The 24,718-nt window shown below is 47.1% G+C and overlaps 1 protein-coding gene across 5 annotated transcripts in view; it reads right to left on the bottom strand.

Annotated features, from left to right (window-relative positions):
* Positions 1-1,001: 1,001 nt before the first annotated feature.
* LOC149336778 (RNA-binding protein 5-A-like) overlaps positions 1,002-24,718 on the bottom strand; it is a 51,302-nt gene continuing 27,585 nt past the window's right edge. For 3 of the 5 annotated variants that reach the window (XM_089553134.1, XM_089553136.1, XM_089553135.1), the window contains exons 14-23: positions 24,615-24,704; positions 21,069-21,119; positions 17,605-17,872; positions 15,192-15,310; positions 11,592-11,811; positions 10,536-10,732; positions 9,599-9,652; positions 8,121-8,230; positions 6,091-6,220; positions 1,002-1,231 (exon numbers count right to left, since the gene is read on the bottom strand). In XM_089553134.1, the coding sequence (XP_089409260.1) occupies positions 1,106-1,231; positions 6,091-6,220; positions 8,121-8,230; positions 9,599-9,652; positions 10,536-10,732; positions 11,592-11,811; positions 15,192-15,310; positions 17,605-17,872; positions 21,069-21,119; positions 24,615-24,704 (1,365 nt within the window). In that variant the 3' untranslated portion in view covers positions 1,002-1,105. The remainder of the gene's footprint in view (positions 1,232-6,090; positions 6,221-8,120; positions 8,231-9,598; positions 9,653-10,535; positions 10,733-11,591; positions 11,812-15,191; positions 15,311-17,604; positions 17,873-21,068; positions 21,120-24,614; positions 24,705-24,718) is intronic. The other 2 variants (XM_089553137.1, XM_089553138.1) reach the window with 1 other exon arrangement.

Here is a 24,718-nt window from a genome sequence, read left to right as displayed (position 1 = left end):
CTTTCTTTCACTCCCACTTCCTCCCTTCCCTTAGGCGCGGTTCAGGTGTCCAGGAGATATGCGAGACAGATACTGTGCCATTTCCTTTCCTCAAAAGCCAATTTACTTTTGCAAAATGAACCTTTGTAAAATTGGTAAACAGCAACCAGTAAGAGCAAAGTGCAAAAGTGTTGCCACAGCATGCCAAAAACACTGGCGCAGATCTTTTAAAGATTGCATTAAATATCCCCTTCCTCTACCTAGACTGAAGCTGCACGGCAATTATTTTTTCAGCAACAGCTGCATATGGTATGCTTGGCAACATCCTGTAGGTAGCAGTGTCGTTCGCATCTATGTCTGCATGAGCCCCCAGCTCGCTACTTCAATATGCTCGGAAAGAAGGAATTCTCCAGAGCTTGCCCACGGCGTTAATGAGAGTTTATTGGCATAAACACACATCTACACCCATGTCCACAGTCCCTTCTGTCGCTGACAATCTCGCTAGCATAAGGCCAAACGCTTGGTGAATTGTTTTGTGCCCACAGTCCCTTTTGTCGCTGACAATCTCGCTACCATAAGGCCAAACACTTGGTGAATTGTTTTGTGCACGGAAAAGCAGTAATGGCACTACTGCCACGGGTGCTTGGTGCGAGACCACTCTGACAACGACTGATTTCGATATGCAGCAATAATGCAACCTCGGAGTTCGACATTTCAGTCATTTGGGGACACAGTGACACGGATGGTATCAACACCTTACGAAAATGGTGCAGATGAAATGCTTCACCAAACAAGCAAGTTCTTGAAACAAGTGACGTGATGGAGCCCTCTCGTACCTGCGAGTCATTCCTAGTGACAATGATGGAATTGCTTCAGCATACCAACACCTCACAAAAACAGGTGCAGATGAAATGCTTCGTCAAACAAGCAAGTTCTTGAAACAAGTGACGTGACGGAGCCCTCTTGTACCCGCGAGTTCCCGCGGCTCAATCAATCAATCAATCAATTGGCATTCACAGAAGTAAGCCTGGACCCATTGCTTTATTGGCACTGAGGGCCCGAATGTGTGTGGACCCCATCTTTCTACATACACGTATAATACAGAGGTGGCACGACGACCACCGAGTTAGCTCAGCTCGTTGTACCGGGCAGCCATGGCTTTCTTCACAGACTCCTTGTAGGTGTTGGCAGCAGTGGCCCCGTACGTGGCTCCTCGAACACCCAGACCTGCACTGGCTACCCTCCGCTGAACCTGCGTCCCATACGCGCACGTGTTTTCCCTTGTACGCACGGCAAACAAGGACACACACAAAACAACACCGACAAGCGGCTCGCCCACCAAGCACAACTGTGAGGAAACAAATCATCATCAGCCTGACTACGCCCTCTGCAGGGCAAAGGCCTCTCCCATGTCTCTCCAAATTAACCCTGTCCTTTGCCAGTTGCGGCCACCGTACCTCCACAAACTTCTTAATCTCATCCGCCCACCTAACTTTTTGCTGCCTCCTGCTACGTTTGCCTTCTCTTGGAATCCACTCCGTTACCCTTAAGGACCAGCGGTTATCTTGCCTTCGCATTACATGCCCTGCCCAAGCCCACTTCTTCCTCTTGATTTCAACTAGGATATCATTAACTTAGGTTTGTTCCTTCACCCACTCCGCCCGTTTCCGATCTCTTAACGTTACATCTACCATTTTTCTTTCCATAGCTCACAGCATTGTCCTTGACTTAAGCTGAACCCTCTTTGTTAGCCTCCACGTTTCGGCCCCATAGGTGAGTACCGGTAAGATACAGCTGTTGTAGCGGAGATAAGTATGCCAGGGTTTATCGGACAGCCAGTTTATCCAAACCGACACTTTCATCCCATCAACATCGGGGCACTAAAAAAGGCTCCCAGTATTCCAAACAAAAATTCAGTCCTGTTCACAGCAATGAGAGTCTACTGCAGTTTACTGCAACTTGGAGCTTGCTAAAACAATGTGGCATTACAAGAGAAGCTTTCTGCTCAGTTGAATAATACCCGTGCCACACGGACAGATTTAATGCCATTAAATGCCATTAAACTGCCTTAAGTTTTAATGGCATTCGTGCGGTGCCACACGCATAAATTTAATGGCATTAGCCTTACTGCCATTCGCGGCCTACTGAGTTCGCCACAACTCATTCGCCCGTGCAATGTGTACTCTCGTTCCCATTCCACACGCAGAAAAGCATGCAGCTTTGTCAGTTACAACTGCCTAGCCCACTATAAAATGGTTAATTCTTAACTTTCAGCCAGATGAGGCATCTATACTGCATTTTCGATGCGAAGAGCGCCATTTTAACCAGCCTTATTGACAGGTACTCTTGACTTCTGTGCTGACATGCGAGTTTATGGCTACTTTTTCGACTTGTAAAGCAGGAACAGCCGTATTTTCTGGAAAATCGTTTTTACATTACATTTGAACAACATTCCCGATATATTGTGCTCATTAGGAATGTTTATATTCAGATGAAACTTTTGACTACCTTGCAAGCGTTATCGTCATCGTCACTTTCGATAATGGCATTAAAAGCGGACGTGTAGCACCACCTCCGAAAATAATGGCATTAACAAACTTAAGGCCTTAAGCATTTACTGCCATTTCTTGTGCGCGTGTGGCACGGGTATAACATTCACAAAGCAGCAGAAACTATATTCCATAGTAGGCCTCTCGAGTACACTCGGCTCACAGTTGGCTGGTTGAGAAACTGGTGATGCGATTTCCTTATAAGGACTTTTCGCACTGAAAAGCTTTAAGTAGCCTCGGGCTCTGATTATCAGTGCGAAAGAATGTGCTAATTGTGCAAATTAAGGAAGAGTGGAAAATATAAGTCAAACTGCTATCACAAGGCAGCCTGAAGTTTTTGCTGATTAATCATAAAAGGTAGGTGGCCTCCTGTAAGATTCTGTGGCTGTGCCATGGTAATTTTTACAGCATGACATGACATGATTACCTATTATGCATACAGCTCTTTCATGTCTATGACCACGCCACATAATAATGCTATACTCGTACTGCTGTGAAAGTGCACTTCAGTAGCCGCCGCGGTGGCTCAGTGGTTATGGTGCTCGGCTGCTGACCCGAAAGACGCGGGTTCGATCCCGGCCGCGGCGGCAGAATTTCTTTGGAGGAGAAAATCTAGAGGCCCATGTACTGTGCGACGTCAGTGCACGTTAAAGAACCCCAGGTGGTCGGAATTTCTGGAGCCCTTCACTACGGCGTCTCTCATAGCCTTAGTTGCTTTGGGACGTTAAACCCCATAAACCAACCAACCAGTTGCAACAAAAGCTCCTTCCAATATCCGACCCCTTGGATAGACACAAAACGGACAATTGCTTCCTACCAGTTGCACTAAACATGTCACAGGAACTTTCCCCCTAGCCATATGGCAGTGCTTTGGGTGGACTTTAATAAGTAGCAACTCCTTTATTTGATGCAAGACTGCCCATCAGCTGCACTATTTAATCACACAACACACGCACCTAACAAAAACCTCCACTAGATTAGCCATTGAAATTTCAGGAAATTAGATTTCCCCACAATGTAAATTTTACCCTGCACAATCAATGCATTTCCCAATTAGCACATTTTTTTTTTGCACAAAAAGCGCCTTCTTTATGCAACAACATATTATATGATGTATGAAAACAAGCTCCTACGAAAGTCTAGCAGTTGCTTTACAGTCTCCCTTAGCTGCAGGTACAGGTATGCGACAGGCTGCCATCATGTCCTCCGCTATCACCCGTCTGGCTATCATGGCTTCTTGGATGCAACATGTGGGCACCCACACCTTGCCCTCTGTACCTAAGTTCCCCTCACCAACTGTTCTTCACAAATACCTAAAAAAAACGTACAAACACAGCAGTCGAGTACCATCTTGGCATGTGGGCCATTGCACATGCAGGGAATAAATAGTATGGCGAAAGCCAAGAGTCAGAAAAGGGTCCCAACCCACTCCCAGTTGGAACTTCAGTTTCTTTGCCTGCAAGGCTTTCCCTTGCCTCTCTACATAGCCAGCATGCTAGTATTGGGTGGAGCAGGGGTTCCCCCACTGGGTTCCATGCAACTCTTGGGTTCCTTGGAGTGCTTCTTGGGTTCTCTGGGCACATACATCCATGCATGCCTAAAACCCCCACCATTCCATTTTATTTTGACTAATCATACTGTAATTGCTTACAGCTCTGTTATTTCACAATGCACCCAGTTGTCGCTACCATATAATTCCAGGGCCACACCTGTGTATGGCCCAAACCTTTGTATGAGCAGCACCTGTGTATAAGCTGCACCTGTGTATAAGCTGCACCTGTGTATGGGCCCCCACCTATGTATGGGCCCCACCTGTGTATGGGCTGCACCTGTGTATGGGCCCCCACCTGTGTATGGGCTGCACCTGTGTATGGGCCACACCCGTGAATGGGCTGCCACAACCCCTTTTCTGAACTAGATAATTCTTGCATGGGCCACACCTTCCAAATTCACACCCAAATTTAAAAAAAAAGTGCGGCCTACACGAGTTTATACGGTATTTGAATTTGAGCATTTTCCGCAGGGCTGAGTGTCTACATGCTGCGTTTTGCACGCATGTTCGGCAGGAAGAGACAAGCCAAGATGCACTGGTTTCTTCAGCCCCCTTTTAGAGTTAGTTGCATTCCCCAACGCTAAAAAAAAATTGAGAACCCCTGAGGAAGACGTAAAGATCAGCCCCATGTACCCAATACTTCTGATGTTCCTCCAATTGCACATTATGGCCTGTTTTCTCAATTCTCTTTTCTTTTCCCTAATGCACTTATGAGTGCGTTCTCTTCGCCTCTCAAACAAAGATAACACAACGGGAACATTCTACGAGTCAACAAACATTGGCTAGCGCTACATGGGGATGCAAGAGCTGCCGAGAGAGGGTCGACAAACGAGCTGGCGCTATCTCTGATTTATGTTTGCCCCTGTCCTCAGTAGCACCCTCATAGATAGCCACAATGCTTGAGAAACATCTGGAGAAGACACAGTGTACAACCAAGTATAAAGATAACATTTGAGTACTTGAGGTTGTGGCACTAAAAGTGACCCACATGAATGAACGAGGACAGAAAAAAACGGTCAAACCACTATGATGCCAGTTCTGTACACTCTGTTTCCAGTTACATTTTCAATGTAGTTATCTACCATGCAGCTCATTCGCTATCATCGAAAATATTTCACTATTGTGGCCACAGCAGAGTGCCTGACACACATTTAAGCGGGGACACTGGTCTTAGACCTATTTTCCTTATTTTTAGTCCAGTCCTAATGAAACTGTGCCACCTTGCTCAGTTTTTTATACTGATTTCAACAGTGAAATTACCTTTCTCATAAACTGGCTGGTTCATAAGATTATTAATTTTAATTAGTCATTCATCAGTACCTGTGCAAAAAAAACTCCTCAATAAAAAATTATTTTTAATCTATGGCTACGTAATATGGTGAGTAGAGAGTGCAATGATCAAAACCATTTTTCCGTTTTACCCTCATTAGTAATTTCACAACACTTGGGATATCAGTGTTCAAGGTGTGAATGTAATGAACCGATAAAATCTGAAATTTTAAATTTTTGAAGTGCAGTTGAACAAATCTGCTTCGTTTATTGCACATACTATGCCTTCAGCTTCCCTTAGCAAACAATGTGACATCTCTACCTGTCCTGGATGTTGAAATATCGACATACTAAGACAGCCAGATGTCCACAATTTCCATGCCATTAAATTGTCTGCTCCTGCATAAATTCAGCCCACACGATGATCTGAATTTAATATTACGCTCAAAATGATGATTTTTTGAAGGAGAAAACTGGTACAGTTGGAAAATAATAGGAGTAGATTCCACAAATGTCATTTCTTGAAAATCAGTTTTTTGGTCTCAAAGACCAGTGTCCCCCCTTAACCCTGCGTCTGGTCTATGACGGCATTTGCTGCCGACAAATGAACATCAATAAACCCTTTAGTATAACTAACTAACCAGTACCTCAAAGAAAGGTCATTGTCTTACACAACACAGGCGCACGCAGCTGCAACAGCAAACGGAGCAAGGGCGACAAAGCAGCGCAGCCAGGCATTACCTCGACGATGTGTGTGGGGCCAGCATTGGTCTTGCCCAGGCCCTGACCCTCGGACCAGCCCATGGCCTTGAGCATTTTGTTGCCTATGTTGTCCTCCCCAATGCCCTGCTTGGTGGGCTCCTCGTAGCTCCTGGGAAACAGCGGACAACAGGGAGAGGAAACGTCAGTGTCTGACACACTGCTGGAATGCACTGCACTACTGTACAGCGGAACTTCCCATAAGGCCCACGTATCAAAATCTAGCCCTACGATGCGACCAAACACTTGAAGGTTAGCCAACCGTCGCAACGCCCATGAGCAGCAAAATAAGTATGAATCACGAACTCTAAAATCAGCACCTGGCAACAAAATTAGCAAAACAGATGCAGTAACAAAAATGCATTGGTGTAATAGTTCAAGAGCTAAATTAAAGCCTAAAACAAGTAATTCATTTCAGTGATTCTGAAGTCAATTGGTATATATTTATTGTGAAATACTTCAAGCGCCAGCACGTGACAACGCAGAAGGGGTCACAGAGCTGACGAGTTTATGCTAAATTACACTCACAATGGGTGAAAAGAAAATTTGCAATGCACTGGTTTCTAGATTAAACTATCTGTACTGATTTTGGAAACTATTTGAAAATAAGCTGCCCTGACATGTTAGGAATGGCCAGAAGAACAAAGAAAAAATTATCGCATTAACACCTCTTTTTGGGCTAGTTGATGCATGCATGAATTGGTGAAAAAAATAGTGCCAAACCATGCAAACCGTGAGAAAGAACGAAGACGAGACACAGGTGCCTGTTTCCCGTCTTCATTCTTCCCTGTGGTTTGCATGGTATGGTGCTATTTTTTTCACCAATTCAAAAAGAAAAAATAATAGTGCCCCACCCACACCGCCAACTGGCACAGGAGGCTACCCTACTGACAGAGTATAATAGGCAGAAAAAGAAACTAAAAAGAAAATTTACCTTATTGACAGTCACAAACGTTTGTAAATATTCGACTCGCAACCAATTTTTATCACTCGCATCAGCTTAACCAAAGATTCAACATTCGCGCACCTCCAGTTAAGAGGGTTGATCACCTCGTCATAAGAAGAAGCTCCACTCCCTCACCCATTTAGTTGTCGCAAACAAACCCTTTATACACCTCCCTCCAGTCTCCCCTGCCTACGTCACTTTACTGCCTGCTGCATTGTACTTTCTGCAAGGATGAGGAGAAGTACAGTGACCACCTGTGACATGCAGCTTCCCCACTCCCCACACCCACACAAGCCCCGTTCATTTTAAGTGTCCCCTTACAGTACCTTAAAGGGGCTGCGAAACACTGCCTGGGTGAATACCGGCTATACTTCAGGTGGGTTCTTTATGTAACACAGATGCTGCCTTAAAAAGAATTACAGGAATCGATGCACAGGAACGGGAGTTATTCACTGGAGAAATTTCAAAATACAAGCAAACAAAACGCTGCCCTCAACTCGATTTTGGCGGGGCTTCCCACGCCTATTTCGCTCTCCCAATGACGGCACCTGGCGCAACCAATCAAAACAGCCAGCCAGAGCACGTCGCGGAAGTTTGTACTCCATGGTTGCCTGCTCTCTGTAACTCGTTCTTGCTGAGACTGGCAGCGTCGTTTCCATGCCAGAGCGCCCCTGGTGGTGTATTTTTATTTTACTTGCTTTGCAGGGCTTTTATCTAAGACAATCAAGTTGTTTTTGTTGATCTAATATAAAATGCAGACAGGTCACAAAATGTGTCTCTATTTATTCACACAATTTGCAATATATTTACTGTTTGTCCGGTCATCAAGCTCACACCAGGTGATGTCATATCCGCTGCTAAAAACCCGCCACTGTGTGGGGACACCATCAGAGCCATGAAGTTGTTTTTGGGAGGACATTAAAATATTAAAAAACGGAATGTCCGCGGTATTACCGATGCTAATAGCACCATTATAACTGACTGTATGCAATCAACAGGCAAAACAGTTAACTAAGATTGTGTTTCTGGGCCCCTTTAAAATGAAAAGGGTGCTGGAAAGACTCACTGAACTGCCGGCGTAGGCCTGGCCACTTTTTCCCGCAGTGTGCCACTGCCCTGGGGTGGCTCAGGCTGGCCGTACTTCAACCGTCGCTCCCGGGCCCTGTCCCGATAGGCCTGCAGCAAAAAGCACACACATTTCCGGCCGGTCCCTGGGACTGCCCATTCTGCAACAATTCACGCATACTTCCCCGCAGCGTCCACCCAGGCAACCCGTACATGCTAGTAGATCCTCACAAGCATGCAAGCCCATAGTAAAACACAATTTTTTTCTTCACCTCCACTACATTGAGCCAGCTCCAAAACGCCTCTTAGGTCCCAACATCAAACTTGTTCAACAAGAGCTTCATAGCACGCAGTTTTAGTGCCCACCCAGATGATGCGTGTGCTACAGCTTTATAGTCTTTTGTGATCGGCGCTGTATGTGATTGGCACTGCATGATCGGCCCTGTATGTATGCCTTTTTTGGGTTTCTTTTCTTTTGCTTGGCCCCACATGAGGAAGTGGCGCGGTTTATGCGGCTCACACATCAATGTCACATCATGAAGTCGTCCACTACCACGAGTCTTAGATGCTGATTTAAGAAAAAAAAGCAAAAAAAAAAACATGCAGCACGCTGACCGGATTGTTGCCAATTTTTTGGCAGTTCCAAGCAGTCACAAGGGTACAAGCGAATCGAGTACATGAACCAAAGTTTTTGAAGCAAAAACCCACCCTCTGAACACTCAGCAATGCTCAGATGCTGCCCACCAGCTTGCTATCCTCTCCAAAAACACAAAGAACGCTTCTCGGGTTGCTGGCATGCTGCTCCTGTCAAGAATCGCACGGCCTGATGTGCAGTTCTTGACAGGCACTCAAAAGGTGTGAACACAGACGTCTTTTCATCATGAAATGATGAAAGACATCAGTGTCCACACTTTCCAGTGTGAAGTGCCCATAACATTCAGGGCCAGAAACGACAACAACAGGCTAAGGTGATGAACTGTGCATCATTATCATCATCATCAGCCTGACTACGCCCACAGCAGGGTAAAGTCCTCTCCCGTGCCATTTCAAATTAACCCTGTCCTTTGCCAGCAGCGCCCACCGTATCCCCGCAAACCTCTTAATCTCACCCGCCCACCTAACTTTCTGCCGTCCCCTGCTACGCTTGCCTTCTCTTGGAATCCACTCCGTTACCCTTAAGGACCAGCGGTCATCTTGCCTTCGCATTACATGCCCTGCCCAAGCCCATTTCTTCCTCTTCATTTCACCTAGGATGTCATTATGAACTGCGCACCTCAGCCCATTTCATGCCGTTTCTTCTCAGCCTGTTCCGTGTTTCTTGGCGCTGGTCCTTGTAAGTACGGCACACACACACTAGTCCAAAAGCAAGCGTTGCCCTATCCACAGTCTAATAGTACTTAATACATGGCCGACACTGCAGTAACCAACACCTCACGGGCAGATGAAACAAGAGAGAAACATTGCTTAATAAAGACTTGCCTGGCCTTCCGCACCACCTCCACCTTTCGACAGCCGGAGAGCCTCCAGGTTTTGCTGCAGAAAAAAAGAAGAAAAGAAGAAAAGAGGAAAAAGAAGTTGCGTAAGAATGGTGGGCTACCTCCAATGAATAAAACCAGCGATCATACCCTTTTACATGATGATACTTTCACGCACAACTGCCCAGACAAATGCAACACTGACTCTGACCTGCGGCAACTGAGACGCAGTGGCAAACAACGCAGAGGACAACAGAGCATGCATGGAGTATGCAGAATGAGCAATTCACCAAGTGTGCACTGACAGGACATGAGTGTCAGTATCAGCTGTTCTGGGGGATCATGTGACTTCTTATACTCCGTTTAAATCATATTCTGCCATAAATCATTCTTTCTTCTCGCAGCCTCAGTGAACATTCAGACCAAGACAAAGTGCGGTACAAAACAAAGTGCTGGCACTGTGAATCACGGTTGATGCTGTGAGGTGCTCAGTGCTGGGGCCCTCTGGCTAGTGTCTTCACAGTGTAAACTACTTTTTACACGCAGATGGAGTTGGGCACTACTTGCCACATATCACCCCCACACCGCCACACGTCATTCTTACTTTTCGCAGTCTCGATGAGTCACAGGAACAAAATGTGGGAAGAGGAAAAACAAAGTCCATGAGGGCAGCCATGGCAGTTAAGCTTTATCCCAATGAAACATGTCTGTGTTCGCTTTGGTAGTACGCCAAACTAATTTTTGGGCGCGGACTCAGCCTATGCAACAGGCGCGCTAGCTTTGGCAGAGTTGACTGCAATGTAATAAATGAAGTACAACTCAGTCAGATGACGTCATTTCATGTGTAAGACCATGATATCTGGGAAAGAGAAGGAGAATGTGGTTAAGACAGTTGATGTGCCTTGCTTTTCGCTGCAGAGTGGCGAAGCGTGTGCACACACCTTGTGTAGTCCGGACAGCTGGACGTGCTTGGAGAGGACCTCCCGGGAGGGGAACTGGCGCTTGCACAGCAGGCAGGCCAGCTTGTTCCAGTCCAACAGGTGGCTCTCGTCCCCGCCGGCCTCCGCCTCAGAGTCCGAGTCCGAGCCACCCCCATACTCCGGCACCAGCATTGTTTCACGACCACCGGTTACACCCGCTGTGTGGAAACAGGTGTGCACAAGCAAGGAGGCAATGCTCAACACTTGATGCAGTTCAACGCCAAAAGCAAGGAATGAAGAAGCACACAAGTTCGTTAATAGCAGCAAATGATATTAAGGGGGGACACTGGTCTTGAATAAAAAATTTTTATTAATGAAGTCACAGTTACGAAATCTTCAGGGAATATGTATTTTTGCGTGCCGATTCTAAATATATGTCCTTTAATTTCATGCAAAAAAATTCCTTGAGCACTTATGCGCTTTTTATGCTAGTATTTTGCGGAGAGTTTTGAAGAAAATTTGTTGCGGGAAACTCGCTGAAATGTATGCCATTGGGTTCTCTTGACACCAAGGAATGCAATAAGGGTAAAATTGTCTTCCTGCCTATCATAGAACTTAAGTTATAGAGTTTTGAAGTTGTCACTTCAGAAACGAGAAGGAAAGTGTGTATTCCTGTTTCTGAAGTGGCAGCTTCAGTACCCTATAACTCAAGTTCTATGATAGCCAGGATGATAATTTTACCCTTACTGCATTCCTTGGTATCAGAAGAACCCAATGGCATACATTTCAGCGAGTTTACCGCTGCAAATTTTCTTCAAAACTCTTCGCAATATACTTGCATAAAAAGTGCATAAGTGCTCAAGGAATTGATTTACATGAAATTAAATGACATATCTAGGATCAGCACACAAAAATACATGTGCCCTGGAAATTTCTTAACTATGAATAGATTAATAAAATTTTCTTTTCAAGACCAGGCTCTCCCCTTAAGTGAATGCCCGTGAATAAAACTTTGCAGCTCCTCGAACCTTCTCTGTGGCCTTGTTTGCTAAGATGAAAAGACAGGGGACATCTCACCAACAGCCAGGGGACTCTCGGGCACACTGGGCTGCAGCAGGCTACCCCCGAAGGCGAGCCGGTCCACGGGGGCCGTGGCCTGGTGCTTCTCGAGGATGGCAAAGCCCGCGTCAGCCGCCGCCGACTGCCGCTCATCCGCCAGGCTCTGGGCGGAGGCCACCAGGCCCTGCTTGGCGTTCTCCTTCTTCTGGTTGAGCGTCTTGGCCCACCTCTCCATGTCCTGCGCACCACACACACCATTAGAACATCATCATCATGACTGCGCCCACTGCAGGGCAAAGGCCTCTCCCATGTCTCTCCAATTAACCCTGTCCTTTGTCAATTGCCGCCACTGTATCCCTGCAAACTTCTTAATCTCATCCGCCCGCCTAACTTTCTGCCGTCCCCTGCTACATTTGCTTTCTCTTGGAATCCACTCCGTTACCCTTAAGGACCAGCGGTTATCTTGCCTTCGCATTACATGCCCTGCCCAAGCACACTTCTTCCTCTTGATTTCGACCAAGATGTCATTAACTCGCGTTTGTTCCCTCACCCACTCCGCCCGCTTCCGATCTCTAAACGTTACACCAACCATTTTTGTTTCCATAGCTGGCTTCGTTGTTCTTAACTTAAGCTGAACCCTCTCTGTTAGCCTCCACATTTCTGCCCCATAGGTGAGTACCGGTAAGATACAGCTGTTGTACAGTTGAATCCCGGTACAACGAACGCCGCTTCAACGAAATTTTCGCCACAACGAAGTAATTTGCATTCCCCGTGAAACCCCCATAGGACTTAATGTATTAAAATTTCCTCAAAAACGAAGTACTTTGCGAGCACGTGTTCGCTTCTACGAATTTTTTTTGCGAATTTTCGCGGGTGAGTGGCCCCTCCGTCTTGTCTTTCTTCAGAAGTTGAGTGCTGAAGAGCGACTTTCCCGTTCCCGCCGTTAATTTTTTTGCATCGCAGACTGTTAGGGGGGGTGGGGGGGGGGTACGCGCACTCAATCGCACATCCTCCTCGCGCACACCCTCGTGTGCTTTTTTTTTTTTCTCCCGATGCCCACGTGATTTTTGAAGTGACGTCACGCCCCGCTCATTGGCTCTGCTGGGCTTCTTCGATTGATGTAGCTCGCTGTCATGGTGCTCGCGGTTTCCTGTCAAGCACGAAAGCGAGTCATGATCACTTGCTAGCGGTGTTGGCTGGTAAGCGTTCGCGGCCTCCAAGCGAAGAGGGGCTCCTCGAAAGCGCGTGTAAAATGCGCCAGCGCACGCCATCTGCTAGCGTCTTCGGCCGCGTCCTCCGTGGCCGCGTCGTCTGCTAGGCACCGAGCGCGTTTCAGGCAGTCTGTGTGGACCGGTGGGCGGAGCCATCGGTGGGCGGAGCTTCGTGTCCTATCGGAGAAAAAAAAAAAAGGAAAACGCGAGAGTGCAGGAAGAAGCCCACTCCGCTTCACCATTTCTTCCTTTGTGTGTGCACCGTTTAGCGTGGTCTCGTCGCGTCTCTGCTCTGCTGAATTCCTAGGATGTCGCCGCCGGCGGCAGCAAGCCCGCGAGAGCGCCGTGGTAGCACGCAGCGGTGCAGATGCGATGAGGCCCGACGGCTCTCGAAACGATGTGGGGGAGGAGGTAAGTAGAGGAGGTGGTGAAAGAAGGAACAGAGAAGAGGAGGAGGAGAGGCGGCGTTGGGCGAGAAGAGAAGAGGAGGAGGAGAGGCGGCGTTGAGCGAGAAGAGAAGAGGAGGAGAGGCGGCGTTGGGCGAGAAGAGAAGAGGAGGAGGAGAGGCGGCGTTGGGCGAGGAGACATATGCAACGCCAGCCCGGGATCAGCCCGAGTCGGCTGTAATTTCTCGACAACGAAATTCCGCGACAGCGAAATTTTTCGTCCGCCCCGCCGATTTCGTTGTGGCGGGATTCAACTGTATACTTTTCTCTACTTGGAACAGACTGAGGCAAACAAGTGGCGCTCTCCGACTGGCACTGCAAAGCAGGCCTCGATGGATCAACGATGACAGTGGGGGAAGAGGGAGATAGAAAGGAGGAAACACAAGGAGGTTAGAGAAGATACTGGTTTGCTATACTGCACTGGCTGGGGGATATAAAGCGGAAGGAGAAGAGAGAGTCATCCTCAGATGTGAAGAGTGTGAAAGAAGGAAGTAGGGACTTGGCAAACAACAAAATTACAGCCCATCGCTCGGGCACAAAGACCTTAGAAAACAAAACAGTGCCTGAGAGTGGGTAGCGACCAGTGTGACTGGTTCGCTTGCATCAGTAGTCACCCCTGAATGCTCCTAAAAGCCCTTATTGCGAATCGCAGTGGGGGTGCACAAGCATGGGTGATGATTTGCGTGAAGCGCACTCAATGGGAACAGGTGCCTGTGAAATGTTACAAGCATTCAGAGAGCAGGAAGTGAGCAACCTAATACTACAGTGCTCTCCTGCTCACAACTTTCTGCCATCATGCAACCAGTCTGCGCTTCGTTTATGGGGGAACAGTCAAGAAGGCAGCAAGAATGGCAACCCCAGGAGTTTCCTCCACTGTCAACATGGGCGCGACTCCTGCTCACCGAACTACTGGAAGCTACGGAAGAGTACTTCTTGGAAGAGTACCTGAGAGCTGTTCCCAGATTGTTCACCCACTAGAAGCCCCATCTAGACGACTGCCACCTCGAAAGAACACAGCAGTGATCACAAAGCCATTCCCGACGTAATGCGAACGGGGGCCATCACTCAGAAAGCAGCATGGTCTTGGTTGTTCAACACCCCACATGCCAGGGTTTCCACTCCAGCCAGGATCTCATGTCTGTGTCTCATGTAAACACACACGTGTGAGCAACACAGTTTAAATTTCCCGCTACGTCCACTGCTTTGATCCATCCAGAAGCTATTTCTGCTGACCTCTCTATGAATGCATCACCAAATTGATATAACAATGGCACCACATCCCTTCAGCAGGCTAAGACTCCAATGAGACATGGCACCCAGTGAAGGTAGACAATGCGCTTCCGGCTAGCCAATGCTGCCTCCCATTCTTGCCATCTCCAAACCATACGCATTACCCCGCAACGCAACACTGCCTTCCGTGCCATCATCAAGACTACAGTACACACTCCCTTCAAATGAAATTAAATCAAATCAAATCACTTCTGCCAATTCTGTACAAGGTACACTCAGGCAAACTGACTGCTCACAAGCCAAACACCTCCAGACCATCTCTTTAGTTTCTCAGAGACACCAACAAAAACAATAAGAACACCACAGAGCCCATTCAACCCGTGCAGACTGGTCAACACAAATTCTGCGAACGCCATGTTAACTAGCATTCCACTGTATTACGAGGGTGATTAGCTACCCTGACTGTGCTGAACTGTGTACGAAAACACAACGCAACCACACATCAAAGAAAGCTGAGAGAACATTTGAATGAGACCACCAATAATTCCAGCTGGTCACAGCAATGCTAAATCGCAGTGAACTTGCCCCCGACATGCACAGTCGAGAATAAAATGGCTGGGGCAACAGGCTTCGCGACGCAGGGGGGGAATAAATGCGCGCTCTGGGGTGGGTCAACTCCTTAGTAAGCCAAATGACGCTAAGCTTAAAATGACGTCACATGACATGCTTGCCTTGGCAATCTTCTTGGCAATCTTGACCTTGTCTTCCTTGTCTTTGGCTTTTGCTCCCTTGTTCTTGTCGTTGGTGTCGGCGGCGTCCCCAGCTGCCGCGGTTCCAGCCGCGGCATTTGCTGCCAAGAACGCAGAATCAAACTTTTCTGTTAATGCAGTCGATAAGCCTGCAGACCCTTCACAGAGCATTCTGACAGTTCTCACCTCACCAGGAACCCGACTGAACAATGCCGAGAGGGTGCAGACTGACACCGTTTGCCACTAGGCATTCAGAGGATAAGTATGTAAAAAAAAAACAAACTTGGGGGACACTTGTGTAGAACGCTAGCCCTATAGCGTTCCATTCGCATCGCCTACTCAATTCCTGAATTCCTATTTGCATAGCCATAACTATTCAAGTATGCACCAGTACACGTCTCAATTCACTAAGTCAAAGACCACAATCCATTGCTCCCATCGAGAGTCTTCAATAAGGCAAAGGTGTCCATCATAGCTGAGCTTGCTGCAGGTCTTGCATGCCTCAACCAAGGACTATCTAATGTCTCCCTGAATTATCTTGACTACCGTGCATTAGGTCCACCTATATTTAGCTTGAACCATCGAGCTTTTGTGGCCTACAGGTAGCGTGCCTGTCTCGCAATCCAAAGGTCCTGGGTTCGATTCCCACCCAAACTTTTCCACTTTTATTTTCAGTTCTACTACTTTCCTTTGGTTACAGGCACCTCCCTAAGAAACTTGGCATCAATCCAAACATTCTTTGACCTGTTCCTGAATTTTATTAATTCTTTGATTCCATGGGGACTTTTTGCTCACGGCCAATGCCGCCGCCGATGACGCCAGCTTTTTCTGTGACATGAAACCCTTAATGCCATCATCTCAAAAATACAAGGCACTGCCAGATTTTCTTCAACCAAGCAGATATTTTCGGAAATTAACTACCCTCCGCACTGTTCCCAAATGGTCTTATGACGAGTCTACTGCTCTTGGCAGGTTGTCAAAACCAGGTATCCTATCCACATTGTACAGGTTTTGTGTTATATAATGTTTTTATGTTCAGAAAGAGTATGACGAGTCTACTGCTCTTGGCAGGTTGTCAAAACCAGGTATCCTATCCACATTGTACAGGTTTTGTGTTATATAATGTTTTTATGTTCAGAAAGAGCATGACGAGTCTACTGCTCTTGGCAGGTTGTCAAAACCAGGTATCCTATCCACATTGTACAGGTTTTGTGTTATATAATGTTTTTATGTTCAGAGAGAGTATGACGAGTCTACTGCTCTTGGCAGGTTGTCAAAACCAGGTATCCTATCCACATTGTACAGGTTTTGTGTTATATAATGTTTTTATGTTCAGAAAAAGTATGACGAGTCTACTGCTCTTGGCAGGTTGTCAAAACCAGGTATCCTATCCACATTGTACAGGTTATGTGTTATATAATGTTTTTATGTTCAGAAAGAGTAGCTGACCCTATAATCACAGATCGCAAATGGTCATCGTAAACAAACAAGAGGGCTGTGAAATTTAGGACTGAACCGACAGCATCAGGTACACTGACCACTATCCCAGAGATAAATGGACATTACAGATCTGACAGGCGTGCCTCATCCACAAAGCAGTCACTCTGCCACCTGCTGGTTACTTGAACATCAAAACACATAACATATGCATAGATCAGGAGGTTCTCAAACCGGGCTCTACAGAACCCCTGGGTTCCCCGGAGTGCACAGAGCTCCTTGGAGGCGGGGAATTTTTAAAAAATTATTCGTAAATTATCGGCTCGCTGTTGAGGACTTGTACACAGCACAAGTGCCCAATAGCTTCACTCAACGCAATATGCACATCTCACGCCCACCTTCAGAGCTGTTGCAGGAACCCTTTCATACGAATCCCTGCATTGCGCCATCTCTCACAGCTCGACTGTAGCTCCACGACACTACCCTGCGGTAGACTGGCGCAGACTACAAACAGGCACCTACCCACACCTTCACAAACTACACAAGATTTCCCCCTACACACTATGCAGACGAATGTCCATGGTGTCAAGTGTAAACCTACACTAGAGCATGCCACATGGACCTTCCCTAAAACAGGCTTAGAGCCCAGAATAGACCACCCGAGTGTGATGCAGTGGGAGCACTTGCTGGCCAGCGAGGACGAGGAAGCGCAACGATTTCTCGTGCGCCGAGCCACGATGGCAGCAGTCAAGTGCGGCATCCTGGACCTAGGATCGGCCAAGGCGCCCAGTGACCCGTAAGGGTCAAGAACACTTGAAATTTAGTACCAATAAAGTTTTTTCCATCCACCCCACACACCATACCCATATCATGCCTGCTCATTAAAACAATGCTGTTTCACCACAGCTGACATTATCCGTGTCAAAACAGGGTCGGAAGGTGTGCACCGGTCACTCACCGGCTGCTTGGTCGCCAGTGGCGGCCGTGGTGGTTGTGGCTGTGGACGTGGGTGCAGGCAAGTAGGTCTGCTTCTCATTGTTCCAGTACATGTACTGCTGTGCCTCGGAGTTGTAGTAGTAGTGTGAGTTGGCATCGTAGTAGAGCCCCGTCGAGGGGTCGTAGTAGTAGCCAGACTTTTCGTCATACCGGTAGGTCGAGACGTCGGGCACGGGGTAGCGCGGGTAGCTCACGCCGTCGACGACAACAGTGCCCAAACTTGACACAGTCTGCGGACAGGGCGTCAGTTATGTTATCGCTGTGGCCGCCGCTGAGACAGAGACCTCTTTCGTGCAACACCAATGACCACTGACAGTGTCAGATGCTTACAAACACCTAACGCAGCAAGTTTATACTCCACCACACACCAACTTCAACACCACTGACAATCCGATGGATAAGATGATTTCGAGTCTCTCCTCTCTTTCATGTTGACTCCCAGAAACCGTTTTAAACGCTGTCTCTAGGTGCTTTACAGTGACAACCCGGAAAAGAGCATGAACCGAAACACCAGCAATGCTGACCAGAGAAGAGACATTCACATTCGAAAACAAAATGCCCCCAACACCTATCACAAGCACTGAATGAGTGCAGTGGTGAATGATTGAAAATACCAAATTGCAGTACCTCACAATGAAAACAGCACAACTCAATGTGAAAAAATGGTACAAACAGAAACCACCTTTCATCCACTATCCTGTAAGCGGCACAGTTGCGTGAGAGGACGCTTCCCCGCACAAACAGTTAACAGTACGTAACAAAAGTGTAGTTTGAGAGGAATGGAAAAATGAAAGCATGTGGACGCAAGTCGACGGGAAGAAAACATCACGACATGCCAATCAGCGACACGCCAATCAGCGCCCAAAACTGTGCTCAGCCAGGTTAGGTTAACTGGCTGATGCTGGCTGGCTGATACACCATTGCTGTGGGCTGGCGCAAAGCTCAGAAAAGCGAAACCGAAACTATGCAGTTGGATTGTTCTAGGAGACGGGGCAGACCATTCGTTGCTACAACTGCCGCTGCTCACATGTCACAGATGCGCAAGCAACCATGCCATAAAGGAATTAAGGTTTTGACCAGGGCTATTTAGACGATCTCTTGATACACCGATCACATTCGAGCGCGGCCTCTCTTCGGGAGCCCGTTCGAATTAACCGACATGAGACATGTAGCGTCTGAATCATCCAGTGTTGGACATCATAGATTTTCATAGGCGCTGGCCGCGACCGAGCCGGCAGTTCGAATTATTAGAAGTTCCGAATTAACGGAGATCGAATTAACGAGCTTTTACTGCACTAACAGTACCCTGGTTTTTTGTAGTCCAATAATTACAAGCTGAAACAAGTGCCATGTCAAAGAGCAAAGTTCACACGAAGGAGGCCAAATGTGAACCTTATACCGACAAGAATCTACAAAGTACTGGGTTTGGTACACCAGCAGCCTCATTTCCAGCTGTGACAATGCTCACTCCAGAAGCTATTGACCGAGCGAAGCAAGCTTGCCGAAAGCACTCACTGGTAAGCGCGCTTTGTAGAGGAAGTCACCAAAACCTCGTAATTTTTTTACAGATGGCGCTAACAATTAGCGACACTCAGACGCACTAAATTTTGAAAATATGGCCTGTCCACAAGATTTCTCTATTAAAGCATCAGCTGGAAAGGCAATATTCTCACACATCAAACTTTTGCACAGGACATTAGCAAGCATATATCACAATGTGCAATTTTCCTGGTAAACATTTTGTAATTGAATTTTTTCTAAAAATGGTCCAGTTTCAACACCTGACCAATAGTGATGTCATGATGGTCAAATGTTTAGGGGAATCCCCCAAGGTGGAGTAGATTTGTAATAAGGGAGTAATTACTCATTGACGTCCACCTGAGCGCAGCCATACGGCTACAAAGGAAAGCTATACAGCTTTCTCAGAAACTTCGTAGTTAAAGAAAAATTTGTCCTGGTCCGGGGTTCGAACCCGGGACCACCGCTTCACCGGAGCAGACGCTCTACCAAATGAGCTAACCGGGACGGCAAGCTTATGGTAGGGCGAGAGCGAATTGATCAATAACTCGAAGTGGGAACAGTGTTGGTCAAATGTTTAGGGGAATCCGCCAAGGTGGAGTAGATTTGTAATAAGGGAGTAATTACTCATTGACATCCACCCAAAGGACGAATTTTTCTTTAACTGCGAAGTTTCTGAGAAAGCTGTGTAGCTTTCCTTTGTAGCCGTATGGCTGCGCTTGGGTGGATGTCAATGAGTAATTACTCCCTTATTAGTGGCGTCATGAGTAGGTTCAAAACCATGTAAGGTACACAAAACTTTAAATACAATTGCTGTTTATTCACCTAGCATCATTTCAGCTCCTGGCACAGGCAAGCATTAAGAGTTGGAGCAAATGACAAAAGAGAGAATATGCTGCAGTCCTTGTGTGCCTTAGGCAATCGCATACCTACTTGCGACATCACAATTGCTATTCACAACCTCATGAGAGAAGAAAATCAAATTATTTACTGGGTGTGCCCAAATTCCACGCAGTGATCTATGGACACTAATGTCTTACACACGAATAAAATGGGAAAAAAAGGCATGCAACAGAAAACTTGGCCTCTCGATCCCTTTTTAACCACCAAACTGAGTTTTTCCTTGCTGCACAGGCCCTGGGGAGTTCATTCACCAAAAATGAACACAAGAGTTTACTACGCAAAAAGAGTTTACAAACTCACTTTCTACATCTCAAATGAATATAGGGGAGTCCCCCAAGGTGGACAAAAATAAAATAAAGGATTAAGTAATCGTATAGTAGCTAGCCATATGTACTATCGCTTTCTTTTGTAGCTGCATGGCTGCACTCAGGTAAATGAAAGTTATTACTCCATAAATGACTTCCTATTTCCTTGGAACTCACAATACATTTGCTACAAGCTCTCAAAATGCAATTCTTTTGCCCCTCACGTTTTTCTCTGCGTAATGTCTTGAAGCGTGGCGCAGCACAGAGAAGGACTTGCGCCATTTTCGAGCACTGACACTGCACAGTTCGTATATCTCGCTGAAAACGGCCAATATTCCCGCCACTTATTGCAAATCACCAAAACTAACTTAACTAGACTTGTTCAGACACAGCTCATAATGGTTTCAATAGGTGGACGCAATTAGTCTACATGACATGCTTTCCACATTTGGAAAACAAAAACAAGCTGCATCTTAAGACACATTCATCGAAGCAAAAGCACCGTAAGCGCACGTCTAAAGGCGTCGTTCCCAGTTGAGGGGCCAAGCTTGGTGTCACACCCCGAAAACCACTTCAAGTACAAAGCCCTCTCCCATGTGCTAGCACTCAAGAGTCTGCCTCCATGCATTCTATAAACTCGCGGCTCGACACAGGGAAACGGGAACGGGGGAAAGACAACAGCAGCTGAGACCACACTTACAGCGCTGGCCTTGGGGGTGTGGGCGGGGTGATCGTTTGTCGCTCCAGAATCCTAGTGGGGAGGGGACGGGGGGGGGGGACCAGGAACACAAGGCAAGTCAGGAACTGCCTTCATGTGAACCCACGGTGGGACCTGAACCTTTCTCACGACAACCTGAACAACGTTCTTTCTTGAACGCTTCTGATTCACTCAATCGCCCAAGCCTCGCACGGAGGTTCAAATCTGTGCTCTAGTTCGTCTAGAATGCCTTCAGAACCAGGACTCATCAGTTCTGTAATGGTGAAATAAAAAAAATGGCTGTTACCCGCAAACTTGGCTGCATCCAGCCAGCTAGACTACCCTGGTCTGTTGCATAGAGCTGGTTTCTTTCTTTCTTTCCTTCTTTCTTTCTTCTTTTTTTTAAGCAAGCAGTGCATATAACAGCCATTTTCCATTCCTGCCTGGCAAACCATACAAGCAGCAGTACCAAGTTAAATTTTTTGAACAAAGCACTGCAGGATGCCTACACCTCTGTGCAACACTAGCAGCAAATAACCTGGGGGTGTTGTAAGCTGTGCAATTAATAATATCATTTCTTTTTTTTTTTTCAAGGTTGTCAGGAGAAAGATACGGGCCCCCCACACAACTGGCCAGCTATGGGGACAGGGACCTCAAGGGGGATACAGAGCTCTCTTCTGAGCATGCAGTACAGAGTGGAAAAAGATGGCATCACCACAGCGATCACCAGGCTGATAGCACTCAGCCCCTACCCAAGGGGTAATGCGCACCTCTTTATACGGGCTTGCAGTTACGAGAAAGTAAAGTGGGAGCAAAACTTCAAAAAATTACAGCCGATTTGCAGAGTTAATCACAAGTGACGTAGGTGTGGCAAAGTGCACTGGTGTGCTATGAGGCCGGTGTGCTATGAGGCCGCTCCGCCTTCTAATCAGCGAAGACGCACGACACCCCGTCACCACCCTCTCCTTCGTGCTTCAAGCTCATGGAGAGAGAGAGAGCAGGGGCGACTTACACAAGCACATAAGACAGTTTTATTCACAGTCTAATCTTATTCAAAACCTCTCTCAGCTTTGAGAAAAGGAACGGCGCATAGCTAGTTCCCTTTGTCAACGGACACCTCAAGTGCGTCCTGGCCGCGGACACCTCAAGCGTCCTGACCATGGACACCTCAAGTACACACCAGGGTGTGCTTGAAGTGTCCACCAACAAAGTGAACTAGCTATGCACCTTTCCTTTTCTCAAAACCGAGAGAGGTGCAAGCCAGCCCAGGCTTCAGACTGCCATCCCCAAAATCTATGACTGCCACTAGAAGTGCCACGCAATAAAAAAAAAAGAAAACCGTAATGAAACCTGCAGCACAACACACCACGCAAGTCACAGGCCCAACTGATAGGCACTGACCGAAAATGAACCAATTGGTACACCCCATAAATTCACCACGGTGTGCGAATTCACCACAAATTCACCAACAGCAGCACAACTGCATTCGTTTATTCATCATCACACCAATAGGCCTTCGACAACACAACGCAGCCAGTGCATGGAAGCTGCCACCTCATGCAAACAAAACCCCGAAACAAAAAGAACCAAGGAAAAGCGGCGCACAACAAAGTGCCAACATAGCACAATTAAGGAACTTGTTGTGCCAAACACTTGGCAGCAACTGCTCCGAACTCGCGCTCATCGACAGCTCTACACACATAATCGCAAACAGGTACCAACTACTGTGTGTACCAAACCAAAAAGAAAACAAGAGGAGGGGGGGCATGCGAGGCAACACTTTGCAGCTGCATCCCGAATGTGCCTACCTAAACCAACGTAACAGCCCCTGTGGCCATGCAAGGATGCTTCCCAGGCAAAGATGCTCCTGGCATATAAACGACTTCAGGTTCAGTAGATTGACGGGCATAGCCATTGTGGGCGGTTAATGCACACGTCCTGCCTGCCAGCGCACTCGTCAACACCATTTTTCAAATTCTGTACAGAATCCTGCTGATATGAATCCCAGGGGATCAAAAAAAATATACCTATCGCCCCAAAACTCACATCATCAAAAAATGACCAGAATCCGCATTTGCTTGGGAAATGCTTGGGGAGTGCTCGGAAAATAGCTTGGGAAATGCATTTGCGGAGACCTATTTATGGTCGCACACCACAGCTCAGGATTGTGGTGTGTACTTTGTGACTAGTGATCAAGGCGCTGACAATGTGAGCGAAGCGCTGCTCACAGGCACGATCGCAGTTCCTGCATTCGTATGATCCGTACGGGGCATGGAGAGTGTACAGAACACCCAGTACTTCGCTCACTGTACACAATTTTACATATCCGCATCATACTTAAATCCGTAGTAGTCATGCTTGTATCCCCAAGATTCTACTGTGGCATGAACGCTCGATGAGCCAGTTTGAAGGACTAAACCTGTCAGGTGAGCATAGCCGGGAAAAGCAATTGAAAATTGCGAAAACTTCTTTGTCAACAGCCCGACACTTCCAAGGTGGTTACCCTCACTGACTGAATCTAAGGTGATAAATTACGTGTTCTGCAGTCAAGGCGAAGCAGCTCGGCAGGTAAGGCTAAACAAAAGTCGAGCACACATCTGTGCCGTCATTATTTCCATTTGTTAAGGATACTTCTGCAGACTCCAATAAATAAGTGAAGAATAAAGCACTTTTTCACCATCAGAGTTCGATTTAAGCACCACACCACACGACTGATAACGCAAGGTAAACTCAGCTAGCTAGTTGCTAAAGCCAACTATAAGTTCTATTTCCATGTAACACACTGAGGCTCAGTTCATTTGGACAGAATAAAACAATGTAGGAATGCCTTTGTTGTCCTAGTGAGGTTTAAAACAAACACAGGATTAAAACAAACACTAACACAGGCCAAACTTTTCCAAAACGAAGCTCTCAGCCATTTCTGTAGGCAGTAGTACAAACAAAAAAGGTCACCCAGATAATTAACGGCAAAACACATTGCAGCTGCCAAGCTAGATAATGCAAGTCAAAGCAGCGATCTCCCTCAGCGGTCAATGATGTCACCCGCCGTACTCACAGTGCCGAAGCCATGCACTACTTGATGAGCAACCGTGCAGTAAGCTTTGGGTGCGAGCGGGCACCCAGAGAAAAACGGTGGCAGCATTCCGAAAGCTTAGGCCAGAACATAAACCAAGCAGCAAGGTGTGCATTCGCAGCCAGGGCCAGTTCCAGCCAACAAACGAACTCCACATTACTTTAAATTTTGTTTCCTGATGTGAAACATAGATTACCAACAGACCTTACTTACCTGCTGTCATCACTGATTAGTATCTTCCAGGAAAATGCGTTCTCTATAAGGCATGCCCTGTTCAACCAACAGCCATATCAACTGCAAGATAGGCCACAATCCTTGGCTATCCCCACTACTGAGTACAGCACAAGCAAGTGCAGAAACAACATGCCAGCAAGAGCTGCACCACTTTGAGGGAGCCAGACCACCTCCTTGAAGAAGCAAGAGAGGAGCAAGGGGGAGGGGGGGGGGGTGCAGTGTAGAAGACCCATTGTGGTTACCTGGCCAGCTGTGGGAGCGGCGGCAGCCACGATGCCGCTTTCAGGGGGATGGGGACCGTACGTCACGGGGGCGGCCGCCACATTCACTGCCTGCACCACACCCA

The sequence above is a fragment of the Amblyomma mixtum genome, chromosome 7 (assembly GCF_055824585.1).
Source record: "Amblyomma mixtum isolate Tamu chromosome 7, ASM5582458v1, whole genome shotgun sequence".
In the NCBI taxonomy this organism is placed as follows: domain Eukaryota; kingdom Metazoa; phylum Arthropoda; class Arachnida; order Ixodida; family Ixodidae; genus Amblyomma; species Amblyomma mixtum.
The sequence above is the reverse complement of the archived record's forward strand: the minus strand, read 5'-3'. Positions and strand labels throughout refer to the sequence as shown.